The 13,802-nt window shown below is 43.9% G+C and overlaps 1 protein-coding gene across 2 annotated transcripts in view; it reads right to left on the minus strand.

Annotated features, from left to right (window-relative positions):
• Positions 1-13,802, minus strand: part of sema5a (sema domain, seven thrombospondin repeats (type 1 and type 1-like), transmembrane domain (TM) and short cytoplasmic domain, (semaphorin) 5A) — a 94,992-nt gene that overhangs the window by 51,135 nt on the left and 30,055 nt on the right. For both annotated transcript variants that reach the window (XM_048976480.1, XM_048976481.1), the window contains exons 3-4: positions 13,011-13,110; positions 8,235-8,280 (exon numbers count right to left, since the gene is read on the minus strand). In XM_048976480.1, coding sequence (XP_048832437.1) covers positions 8,235-8,280; positions 13,011-13,110 — 146 coding nt within the window. The remainder of the gene's footprint in view (positions 1-8,234; positions 8,281-13,010; positions 13,111-13,802) is intronic.

A 13,802-nucleotide genomic window follows, 5' to 3' on the forward strand; every position in this document is an offset into this window, starting at 1 on the left:
TTTAAGGTTATTTATTTAAGGTACCTTAATTTAAAAGGACTGTATCTTCGTTCACTTACATTTGGCCCAGACTACCTTAAATCCGTTATAAAATGCTAGCCAAGAAATCCTGTTTCATGAAACAAGGCCCTGGGGGTGTTCCATGAAGCAGGACTTCTCAGTTAGCCGAGCTGACTTAAGCTATTTGTCATGATTGTCCAATAGGAATGCTCCTACCTTACCGGACAATCATGACTTCTAGCTTAAGTTAACCCAGCTAACTAAGAAATCCGGCTTTGTGAAACACCCCGCTGGTTGTCTCACCTTTATTTATAAATATCACTTTTTGGTAAATAATTCAGGAGGGGAAAGCACAGAAGGGTGTAACAGAAGACCTGATAAGCCCCCCCCCCCCCAGTGTAATTAGTGTTAGAATGTACCCTGTCTTCACAATAAAACAATGAAGCTCTCAAAACGAAGGTCACTTCTTATACTTGACTTAAAAAGCATTTTATAGAAGCGATCCATCTAGGTTTGATAGTTAAAAAATAAGCTTACCCCAGCAGGCTAAAACCCCAAGAGGGCAGTGGCTGTACCCTCCAGCTAGACTCTTATCTTTTATTACTTCAATAGATATCCACCTGAACCAGCATATAGTTCCTCACGTGCAAGATGCTTTAAATAAAGGTATTAGTGAAATTGCTGCTTAAACAGTAATTAACCCAGTCTTTTGAATTATGTGGAATATAATCATTATAATGATTGTGAATCTTCTGAAATATTCAGCGTAATAAGACCACTAGCAAAGTCTGGGTATATTGCCCAAGACTGCCGAAGGGAGAACATTTTACTCCAAGGATTTGAGCTGCTGGAAATATATTTAACTCTGCTGACAAGACTCAGGGAGTCTGACAGAAACACAAGCAGGACAAAGGGCATGCAGCAGGGGAGAGTAACAGGCCGGGAACAGGCTGGCCCGTGAAGTGGGTGGCGGCATTTTTTATTTTTTTATTTTTACTATTTTTCTTTGACTTCGCTATGCCAGAAATCCCAAGGATGGGAATCTGAGAAATGTCAAACTGCCTCGGAGACCACTGCCAGAGCATTCCTGACTCCCTAAGAACTCCTCGCTGTCCCGCGATGTGGGCACCAGGCAGAAGGGGAAGAGGGCGTTCGAGAAAAGAGAAAAAAAAAATTGAAAAAATCGCAACATTGTTTCACTTCAGCTTTGCCTTCGGAATTCATCCACACAAATACCCGCACAGCTCAGAAAACACTGTCTTCCCTATGCGTGTGAACAATAAGCCTTTGACATGGATGCACTGGATAGAGCACAAATGTTTGCCTTGAATATTACTGTAACTTTTAAAGCCAATGTGTAACTTCCATGAATAAATGGTTCGTTACTAAATGATACTTTCATTTATTTTAATCCTGTCAAATGCAGCATCATATAATACAAATAAACACGGTAACCCTCAATCATTTGTGGTTTCAGTTATTCCTAAGTTGGCTGTGAACAATTAACATTTAATACTCATTCATATACTCATTCATAATAATACTCAAACGAATCTTGTATTACTAATGGCTGATGCATTATACATTCCCAAAGGGGTGCACAGGCAGGTTTCAGCATTAGGGAGAAGACATCTTAAATTTGGATTTATTTATCTGGCAGATACTTTTGACCAAAGTACCACACAATTCAGAAATACTTGGGGTGAGAGAGTAAGGTCAGCCAGCATGAAGTGCCCTTGGAGCAGTTAGGATTAAGACATTTTCTCAAGAGTCCAGTGATGATATGACCTCTGCCAGCCACAGGACTGAAACCCATAACCTTCCGGACCCAAGTACAGATCCCTAACCTACTGAGCTATACATCTCCCCCCTAGAGTGAGTGATAGACACATGGGAAACATCCTAAGACAGACAGACCTGGGTTTACATGGGTGCATAACGGATTCAAACTCACAAACATTCAGACCCAAGTACAGATGCCTGGCCTACTGAGTTACACACTGCCCCCAGGAGAGCGTTGTAGGCACCTAGTAAACATTCTAAGAAGACAGACCTGGGTTAACAGGAGTATCTAAGGGATTCAAACTCACAACCTTCCAGACCCAAGTACAGATCCCAAGCCTACTGAGCATCTTCCTCATGAACATTATGTGTGTAATGCTTCATTATGGATTGGCCCATGAGTTTCTAGACCGGGCTGTTCACAAGGGGACAACAGTCAGTAGATGTCCACAAGTTCCTGACTCGGGCGCTACACCGAGCCCGCATCGCGACTCCTCACTCAGTCCCTTATCAGCATCATCAAACATCCCCCTTCGGCCAAAATCGTTCTCCTAATTAAATGCGTAAGGGGCGAGCAATTAACTTGCGTTTACGGGAGACGGGGAGGAAACTGATTAGCCGAACGCTAAGCGCTGCCACAGACTAAGGAACAGGGATTTTATCTGATCAGCTCCTTGCGACGCTGCCATCACTGCCGTTATTTAGCGCATTGTCCCACCGATTAATTTTTTCCTCATTCCATGCATTTAAATGACCGAGTTATTCCATGCAATTCAATTAGCGGGCTGCGGGAATTAGCGGAAGCGCTCTGGCGTCTGCTGATTAGCGCATGCTAATTGTTTCCCCACTAGCCTGTAACTGTGAGATGGAAACAAAATGAAATGCAGAACAGGACCGAGACTTTATGCTATCAGTCCTCTTTAGACCACACAGAAAACCGAAGAATGAAGAATCTGAAAGCCTTTTCCATTCAAAGGAATATCAAGACACCAAAAAAAAGAGGGATTAATGAATACTTAAAACAAGAATCTAATTTAGCCTTTTTTAATGACTACAAATCCCTCTACAGCCAAACGGAGCTGTTTTATTATCATTTAAAAAAGGAATTGCCCACAAATACAAAAATATCACTTAGGTTCGCAGCACTGGGCACCCTCAATACGAGAACATTACTCAAACTGTCAGAGAACCTTGAACACAAAGCGGAGGAGTGAATGGATATCTCCTTGGCTGTGTGTCACTTGAAACGGTAAGAACTCAAAGCGGGTTACCTGTCTTACTCTGGAAATGAGGGGCAGTGTGTGGTTTAGTGGGTGGGGACTTCATGCCTGTGATTCGAAGGTCGCTGATACAAGCCCCGTGTCCGGCAGAGCGATTTCAGTGTGAGGCCCTTAACCCCTATTTGCCGTCACCCTGCCTTTGCAATAGTGCATCACTTTGCTAAATTAAGTGTTGGAGCAGTGTGTGGTTCAGGGGATTGGGAGACAGTGGCTTAAAATGCCCTCCAGAAGCTACGCTAATTTAAAAAATTCCGGCAGCAATTAGCTCAGGGTGTAAAACTTAGCCGGTCGACCACCCGCCAGTGCAGAAGTGTGAATTCACAGGTGCCAACAGGGAGGGTGCGGAATCAGAGCCTGGGCCGAAAACAGACTGCAACCCCACTCTCCGAGGACAGGGGGCGACGGCAGCGGAGGTAAGGGGGACCGAGAACGCCCCTCATTACCGTCGTATCCCTCAGGGCTGGTGAAACGTCTTGGCAATTTGTCTGCGCCGTGCCGCACCGCCGTTTACCCTCCGGGGAACTCGACCCGCTTCCCAGTGGTCCTTTGAGGCTCCGGAGAAAATTGGTTTTCAACACCTTGAACTTCTCCTGTGTTCATTTAACTGGGTAATAGAGGCGGTACATCAGTTGATCTCACTCTTGCAGAGTGACGCTGCTCCCCAGTTATTAGTGCTGTTGCTGCGTCTGAATGGCACAAGTGAACCTCCTGTTAAAAGGCCTTCATTCAGAGCTCGGATTGGAAGCAGGCGGAGGTCCTCGTTACATTCCTTGCAGCTGCCTTCTGACTCCCGGCAGAGAAGGGAAAGCTCTCCTCTCTTTAACTCCTTTTTAATGTGATTCTGAAGCACCGATTTCTCCATATTTGATGGAATCCCAGAATCGCGTCATTATAAACGGAGCTTAAAAAGGCCCCTGGGAATGAAATGTATTAACTCAAATTGATAACATGAGGTGGTGCCAATGCTAAAATCCTCAAAAGGTTCATCAATGCCCATGAGCTCAAGTGTGCCGAGTAATGACTCATCGGGGAGCCGTGTATTCTGGGAAAGTGTAGCCAAGCTTGGTCAACCGTGAGCGGTACCCCCGAGACCCATCAGATGGGATGGCAGGGCCAGTTTTTTTTCTGCACTCCAACTCTGGAATGGGTTTTTCCTGCAATTAGCCTCCCATAACACACTCCAACAAGCAGGCAGAGGTTTGGATCATGTGACCCCTTCAGGGATCACTATAGGCACTTATCAGCTCTGCCAGGCACAGCTAGCGCTGCTACCCACAGACAGACACCACTGGCAGCCTGTCCCGCCCGGTTGCCAGGCACCGAGGGAGCGGGACAACAACCGAGAGCAATTGTGAGATTCAGAATTCACCCCGCATTCACATCATGACTTTGGCATTAACAGTTATTAAATGCCAGGATTAAATATGGCTGTCATCGCCAGACTGAACGCTATTTAATTTCCAGACATGCAGTATGATGACGTTTGACCCCTTCCGCTACCACCAGCCCGAGTCCGACACTCTGCTTATTCATTCTGCAGTGCTGCCTACCTGCCGGTCGTCGGCAGAGTCGTCGTCGGGAAGAGGCTGCGCTTACTTCCTTTGGTTAAAATACGATTGATCTTAGGCAAGATTATATCTTACTTTGCACCCGCCAGCCCGCGTCTGAATATTCATGAGGACCCCTTAACAAGGGTTATGAATCTGAAGACTGTCAGGAGTGTGTCAAAATCGCGAATGAAAGGATGTTTGCCCCGAGGCTTTTTGCAGTTATCGGGGGGGTCACAGTGTGTGAAATGGCATTTCTTTGTTTATTACCCCACAACAAATGCTTCTATGCTAGGGATGGGTTCAGCTCATTTATATTACAAGACCATGTTACATAAAAAAAACACAAGTAAAAACCCTCGCAGACACATACACAAGTCACAGTCAGCCATACTCGTGCCATCGATTCATCTTGTTGGGTTTAACTACGCTATACTGAAGCTGTAAACGTTTATTTTGCGACAGATAAACTAATAAACATAAAACGAGGCAACAGAGGAGCAGATATGATGGCTTGCGAAGCCAGTGCCCATGATTTCGTTTCATTTGAAGGTACGTAGAGAATCACAACAGCCCATAATGATGCAGGGGGTAGGTGCTGACCTGAGAATTCAAAACAGTCATATTAATTAAATGTTATTTTCCAACTTGCTAGATGTTTTAACTATGTAATGAAAGGAATATCTGAAAGTCTATGTCCTCACAAAACAGTATGAGGAATTCCTCGCACATTCTGTGTTTGAGTGAGCATCTCTGAATGTTTGTATCCATTTGTTAATCAGTGCATTTCCTGAAAAAATGCTTTTTCCCACAAATCTGCCCTCCCCTCCACAAATGTAATTATTTCCTAAAGTACCAAGCTACAAGTAAATCAATATGTTTAAACATAACCATTTCAGCATCTATTTGAGTTAGTGGTGTTCAGGTTTTGAACACTGCTCCCTCAAACGACAGTTTGATCGGTAAAGCTCATATAATCAGTTTGATGTCTAGCAGGAATTGCAAATGTAGCAAATGGTTTCCTGGAATAAAGGGGGTAAAAATGTCTTGTTTTGTTGATCTTTTGGTTTTATTTCTAAGTAATGTGTTTAAATAACTTTCAAGGACAAGTCATATAAACAAAAATGAGGGAGAAAATCTGCTATATCCATACAACTCGGACTTTAAAAAAAAAAGTTAACTCAAATTGATTTTGTAAATGCAAAACAAAAAGGATCCCGCTAGCATGTTCAACAATTCCATTTGTTTCCATAGAAAGATCTTCAACATGTGACAGGAGGGCATATCTGATAGGAATCCAAGATGATGATGACGGATGATGTCATCCCAGTAGCATTCGGCACTGGGCTGCTCTCGGCTACACCTGAGAGAATATTACACTAGAGGCCGCAGGTCCCATAATGCAAAGTGCCCTTTTCAGGTATGCATCCTCAAATGTAAGGAAATAATAAAACAGGATCATGAAACATGGATCTCACTGATTAAATGCTGTCAACTCATGCTAGGTTCTTGCTTGGCAGCACATGAGCAACTTATTGCATGGGTTTATCTAACCAGATCTATGCAAACACACACACACACACACACACACACACACACACACACACACACACGTGCACACGTGCACACATACGCACACGGTGATTCAGATACAACACTTCAACTAATGACACATCTTTGGGCTGTGGGAGGAAACCAGAGTACCTGGAAAATCCCACACACATACCGCTGGGGTGGGATTCAAACCCACATCCTAGTGGTGCTATTGAGCCTCCACACTTCATTTCTTCATCTTTTATCCCTGATCAGTAGTACTGATGGAAAAAACTAGCCATCTGTCACTGTAGAGAACCATGCTACTTTCATCATAAAGACAGCGCTTAAACTCGGTCCAACAAAAACTTTGGCAGTGCTGTCGCTGCCGCACGCGGGGCGTCCCGGCTGCCTGCTGCGTCTGTACCTCCGAGGGACCCGCGAGGCGCTGGCGCAGTGCCTCGGCGCATCACTGCCGCTAATCAATGCCAGCTGTTGTTCGTGATTCAGGGCGACCGGCACCGCGTAAAGTTAGCGAGCAGCTCAATAATATACAGAGTCGGGAAAACAGCCCAAAGGCCTTTAAATCATCCTTCCTGTAGGCACTCCTATCGATTCTGGGGTGCTCCAAAGGCTTTGAAGATACAAATAAATTCAAGGATAAAACTTCCATCAAGTTCTACTGATATACATGAGTCTTCAAAACAGTATTAAAAACCACCTCAGGCCTAAACGATTTTGAGTGCATTGAATGAGTCTGAGCGCTGTTTACTTCTGTTGGTTGGAGTAGTTGTGCTTAGCTACCAGAAAGAGTATGTCCTTCCAGAACAGCAGGAAGCCAAAAGGTATGGAAGGCAGGGGGACACCGTGTGTATGCATTAACTGAGGCTGACCAAGTAACATGCGCTACCCAGCCAACCTGACTATCGTCCGTCACAAACATGCAGAAACCATCCAAAGCCCAAAACGAATTTAACAGAAAAACCCAGAAACTTTGTTTACATTTCCCCAGAATTTACAGTACACAGATAAAAGCATTTTTCTTCCTGGCATAAGCTGGGTCCAGAGATGGAACAGCTGATGTGGCATATTGTGGAACTGGGAAATTTTCTCAAACTACAAGTTGCCTTTTCTTGCTTGCTGCGACTCCAGCCCACAGCAAATCGCAGGGGTTCGAAAAAGACGCACTCAGACCCCTCCTTTGTGGTCTTTTCAACTGCAGGAGAGTGATATTACAGCGCATTTGTGGGACATCGTGGAGCACTGCCACTGACTGTGGTTTCACCATCACACTTGCCAATGAACGCTGAGGGACATTCCAGGGAAGGAACAGCGAGACATCACACCGCAAGCCACCCATCCCCCGGCTGCCGGCAGGCCACGTCACCCACATGACTTCCGACCAATCGTAGCAGGCCTAATACTGCATAGTGGCTTATTCTCCACTTCATCATGTGATTAATGTCAGCGATACTTCTGAGAGAAACGCAGGAACAATGACACTTGCTAAGCTATCATTTAAAGTAACAAGGTCGCTTCTCCAATAAGTGACGTCTCTGACTATACTTGCTTATAAAATGGCTGATTCTGAAGGTACACATGTCCAAAGAAGAATTAATGAGACAGATTTTCTGTTTTTTTGTAATATAAACATAATTAAAAATCCCATAAATTTATCTGTCATTCTTAGTTAAAATGACGAAAACCTCATTTCAAAGAGACATATTTGGATCACTAGAAGTCGTAATTTCATACTGGTAACAAATGCAAATAAATTCACCATTTTTCCTTACTGATGTCAATATAGTACGAGAACAGTAATATATTTGGTGAAGCTGACATCAGTTCAGATGGATTATATTAAGGTAAAAGAAAACCTGCAGAATGCTGCCATCCACATGCAAGCTGCTTAGGTAACATCTGTGGCTTTGGGGCACCTTAAGTTTGCAGGGGGCCGAGGTGTGACAGGTGCTCTGCTACTCTCCCCCCGCAGTGAAACTCCTCTCGGCGCCAAACTGCTTCGGGCAGCTCGTGACACCACTGAAAATCGCTGTGTCAGCATCTCATCAGCTCAGGCAGATGGTGCACACACCTGGATTATGGAAAGGTCCTCCAAATGTAGCCTGAAGAGATGATTTCTGGGGGGAGACATAAACAAATCAAATAAATAAATATCACTGGAAAATATTGAACAAACATGCAAAATAGCTGTGATTTGTTTGGGTTTTTTTTTTGCAATAGTAATGAGCACCATTGAAACATTCATTTTGATGTTTAAAATAAGATAATTATCCCCATTGGCTGCACACCTGGGAGCAGCACGAGCTCTGACACCGAGGCATGTTGGGACTGGGGCAATCCCACATGTTTACTCGCCTGTGGGACATGCCACACCTCTCTGGGAGGCCGGCAAAAGTACTTCAGAGGCATATCAGGCCAGGGGGGACCTTATGGACTTGCGAGAGCTGCACGGCTGGGCGATAGGTAACCGTGCAGGAGAGAGAGAGAACAAGAGAGCGAGCGAGAGGGAAAGGCGAGATGAGATGAGGGAGTCGCGGAGGAGGGGGGGGCAGTGGCACACCCAGATGGAGCAGCGGACTCGAGCAGCACGTCTGCGAGTGAGACGGGACACACAAAACCCCACCCTGCTGTTCCTACTTAATAACCACCCCCTACACCTTCGTCACGGGGATTCATCGTTGGAGGAGGTGAATAATGTGTGACATAGCAGGTTAGGACACCATGCTTGTCCACAGAAGGTCACCACTTTAAATCCAAGAGTCAGCAGAGTGATTTCACCATTGGGCCCCAAAGCAAGGCCCCCAGTGGTGCAATTTCAGGTAACATTTGACCCCACATTGAAATGTACATCAAGCGTCCGCTAAACAAATAAATTGCAATTAGTAAAGCCAGGTTACAAAGGGTCTATGCCGTCCACTTATCACCACCAAAAGTTTTTTTCCCCCACTTTTTATTTCATATATAATTTTACATGATCAGATTATCCTGTTCTCAGGATTCTATAAGTGCTTTTTGCAATTTTCACTACGTGACTTTTATTGCTTGCACTATGTGTATCCTCTTGCATCTTTTGCACTGAGTGCATGTTCGTTCGTGTTCAACTTGCTCGCTGCTGCATGCACCAGAATTTCGCTCCATGAAATTAATAAAGTTAAAACTTCTAGAATCAGAATTCGAATTAACAACAGACCTTGATATGAAGGGTTACGGATCAAGCGGTCAGGCAAAGCCCAGCTGGTCAGATCAGACCAAAGTGACCAGGGACCAACAACACACTGAATTTCCCTGCAGCGACACAGCGGGTGAAAAGCGTGTAGGATGTTCTAAAGGCATTCAGCTCAAATCCTCATAGAAAAGAGCCGGAAGCAATTCCATGTGACAGCTGAAGGCATATTAAATTTGTTTGGTGCATTGAACTGTCTAAGGAACGAGGATATTATCCGTCATCGTATATTAACACTAATCTGTGTGCGCTAAGCGTGGTTAAATACAGGTGCGTGATTCTAAGACGACACTTAGATTGCTCTACCTTGCGCAGTGCCGTGGAAATCTGCCTTTGTCAGTGACATCAGAAAATATTATCCGATAAAACTGAACTGAGACTTGCAAGAAACCACGAGCGCCATAACATCCCAAAGAGAGAGGACTGAAGGTTCGGGGCGCGCTTATCTGGATGAGTAACTGTGACACTATCGTGGAAAAGTGCTTCCTCTAAGGTAAACATGCACTGAAAATCCATATCAGTGCTCAATTAAAAAGTGAATGCGAAAAAAAATACTACTCCCATCCTTGCTTATTTAATATGCTGTGTGTTACATACCAGTACATAATTCTCAGACTACCATGTTCAAAAAAAAAGATTCTGCTCGTTTGAACAATTTTCCCCAAGCACAAATACCATGTTTCCCTTTTTTAAAAATCATGTTATTTTTACACAAAATAGTATTAAGATATAAAGTATTTTGTCATCTTTGTACGTCAGTCACTTATAATCGGGCTGATACACAAGAAAACAAAACGCGTTTAAAGTCTGATGATCTTGCTCTTGTTTAGGTTTTACTATAAGGGTATATTTTTCTCCTCCGAAGCCCTCGTATGACATCCCCTCTGCTTCGTTGCCGGTATCGGGGAAATCAGAGGGTATTGAGCCACACTGATCTCCCGTCCAGCGTGAAACGCAGCACCGGCCACAGTCAGGTGCTCGCTAAAGTGCTGTTTGATAAAAATGGATGACAACAGCAATAACGTACTGTATCCATTCAAATGCATTTACTGTTACACCCCCTTGCCCCCCGCCCCGAATTAAATCATTTGTCTTGATTTCCCTGGGGAAATGCATTGTTTGTGAGGTTTTTAAGTAAAATCCAAAGCTCCCTTAACCTTCTTTAGTTTTGGTATTTTTTTCTACCATTCAATCCTTATATGCCGATCTGTCTTGATTAAATTCAACTTAAAAATGCACGTCGATTTTGCCCGTTTGGGTCGCCTCTGTCGGACCACCCCCCCGGTGCCCCAGAAAAGTGAGGACATGCCATCTGGGGGGCAACAGGGAGGGCTTACCCTCCCAAGAAAACTGCGGCGATCGAGGCAAGGCGGAGCAGCTGCGGCAGAACGTGGGGGGCTGTTCCGAACGGATGCCCTTACGCCTCGCCGTGACAACGGCTGTCAAGGTTCCAACTGCACCAAGGTCACATGACTCTGACAGCACAAGGGGAGCCTGGTCACTCAGTGATATGGCAGCAAAAGCCGATTGCTGATAAACAGCTCTGATGTTTAATGCAAAGAGGCTGGTAGCTCAATCGCTAGAGCATCAGAGTTTAATCTGAGGGTCCAGAGTTCAAGCCCCCGTTTGGGGGGTGGAGTGTTGCCCTTTCAGAGGGCAGGTTAGGATGCTGCGCCTGTGATCAGAAGGCAGGTCATGTGTTTGAATCCTAAGGCCAGTAGACTGATACAAGGCCCTTACTCCCCAAGCCCCAGAGATGCCCTGTGCTGGCTGCCCCTGTGCTGTGAGCACAGTAGTATAATTCAGGTGCAGAGAGTAAAAGTCCAGACCGAAATTTTGTTTCAACCAACCAGTTGAGCATAAGGAGTCACAGTCAGAGTGTATTTAACTGGTTGGTTGAAACAAAATCCCGGTCTGGACTTATACTCTCTGGACCTCAATTACCCAACTCTGGCTGTGACTCCCCCCAAGCCGTCACCTGTCTGCATGTCTCATGGAGAACAAGATGGGATAAGCAGATGAATGAAATTCCACTATTATTTCATAAATCTGCGGAGATATGCCATTATGCACTGCACAAAAACAGTTCTGTTCCTAAGCTTTCCATCTAGAAAAGCAAACTGCAGGATTTCTTCTTCTATTGGTAATGGTTTCTGAGGTTATGATTCAGAAAAATAAACATATCTGTAAGCATCAACTTACACAGAGAAAATTGTTGGAAGTCACTCCTAACTTCCTTTTTTCCCCATTTTTGCCAATTTCCTCGTGTTCAAAGAGTATCTTTCAGAAATACTTTAGTCGAAAAATGTACTGGCCCATGAATTCAACATTTCAACCATTTATATGTGCATTTAAACAAAACTGATGATATTTGGTTATACTTCAGCATGTACAGCACTGCAGTGCTACATTCCCCGTCATCGTAAATGTCAAAAGGCCTCAGTCATACACAGCCTTTTGGAGACAGAAGTTTTCTTGCATAGATCGAGTCTGATATATAACAAATGATTTGTCTTGAAATTGTCCGCGATAGTAGGTGCACTGCTCTACGCAAAGCAGTGTTTCTGTGTGAGGTGTCAGGTTAGATAGGTCAGAGATGAAAGATAGGAAACAGGCAGTCCTAGAGGAAAAGAAATGGTCTTTATTTAAATTAACTAAATTAACTTTTGAAAACTTCAAAATCCTTATGAGAAATCAATGGTGGTCAACAGCTCATGCAAATCCACTGGTGAGAAAATGAAAAATAGGCAATTGTGTTGTACAGACATTTTGATTACGTATTTATACTTTTCTCCTGATGCACAAATAAGTACGCTTCATTGCAAATGCACTTCAGACACAAAAATAAACCCACAGAAAGGGTATTTACCTCAACCGTTAGACCACATGCGGCTTGTTCTCACAATAGAGCCACACAGTGAGATTCAACACCAAAACAGCAGGAATTATCGTTCTTTTTTCTGCATAACCCTCTTTGAGCGCTTACTACAGAAACATTCATCACGTGTCAGCTGGTACATGATGAGAGTTATCCCTGCATGTCAACTTGACAGAATGACTCCAGCAATACCTTCTAAGACCTTTATAGTCACCCCAGGATATTACGCACGTCTCTCTTATTCCTTGTTCCCCGACAGGCATGGAGAAGCTACTTACAACAGCTCTGTTTTAACAGTCAACATTATCCATTATCCTTTTTATCCTTAACTGACAGCACGTTTGTAAACAAGAAAATTTCTCGTGTGTGTGTGTATATATATATATACACACACACACATATACATATACATACATATATACATTTTTTTTTTGTCCATATGTAATACCAGCTAGCATCACGTACTTTGCTAAAGAAAGTTCCCACATTTGACTTACATTAGGATACTAATATCAGAGAATTAATAAAAAAAATTGCATAGAACTGAATAACTATCTAGTTAAATTGACATATCCAAAGAATATTCAGCACAAATCACTGTACAGGGAACTGCCTTTTCACGCTTGTTCACATTTAGAACATTTACGCATTTCTGTACAAAACAACTTGAATTTCATACACACTAAATGTAGAAAAGCAGTCTTCTAATATGTTCATTTTTTTTGGGGGGAGGAGTAATGTTTTACCTGGCTCCCACAATCAGCTCCTTTTGTCCTGGGTCGAACGTCAGCTGGGAATAATCCACGGCTCCCTCTTTCCTGAATCTGTGGATCCACGGCTCGATCTCTGCATGTCAGGAGGAAAGTAAAAAACACAATGAAACAAAATGAATGGACACTTTAGCCAGAACACGAAAAGCATGTGGAGAGGACCAGGACCACGCTGAGGCTGTTTGGGGCACTGCCAGGGATCGGACATCGTGAAGCACATTTTTACCTAACAATTAATGATTTTTCCATGCCAAAAATTTCTCATATGGGGCCTTGGTGTGGCAACACACCAGACAACCCTTGGCAAAACCTTCAAAGCCCCAGAATTCTATGTAACCAGAAAGCGTGAAGTAAATCAATGGCAGAGGTGGAAAGTTCACATCCAGACCAAGATTTTGTTTCGACCAAGCAGTTGACTATTCTGTGAATGAGACTCTTCATATCCAACTGGTTGGTTGAAACAAAATCTTGGTCAGGATTTATACGGTCCAGAACTTTCCACCTCTAAGCAATACCTTACAGCAGCATCTCCCAATCCAGTCATTGTGGACTCAGATAGTCCATGTTTTTGCTGCCTCCCAGCTCCCGAGCAAAAAAGTGGACTGTCTGGCAGGGAGCTTGGAGAGAGCAAAAAAGTGGACTGACTGTGGGTCGCCAAGGACCGGACTGGGAAACACTACCATAGTCACTATTCTGTAGACCAGGGAATTCGAACCAGTGACCTGATCAGTCCTAACCAGCTAAACCACAAACTGCCACTGCACTGCA

Source organism: Brienomyrus brachyistius, chromosome 15 (assembly GCF_023856365.1).
Source record: "Brienomyrus brachyistius isolate T26 chromosome 15, BBRACH_0.4, whole genome shotgun sequence".
Taxonomy (NCBI): Eukaryota; Metazoa; Chordata; class Actinopteri; order Osteoglossiformes; family Mormyridae; genus Brienomyrus; species Brienomyrus brachyistius.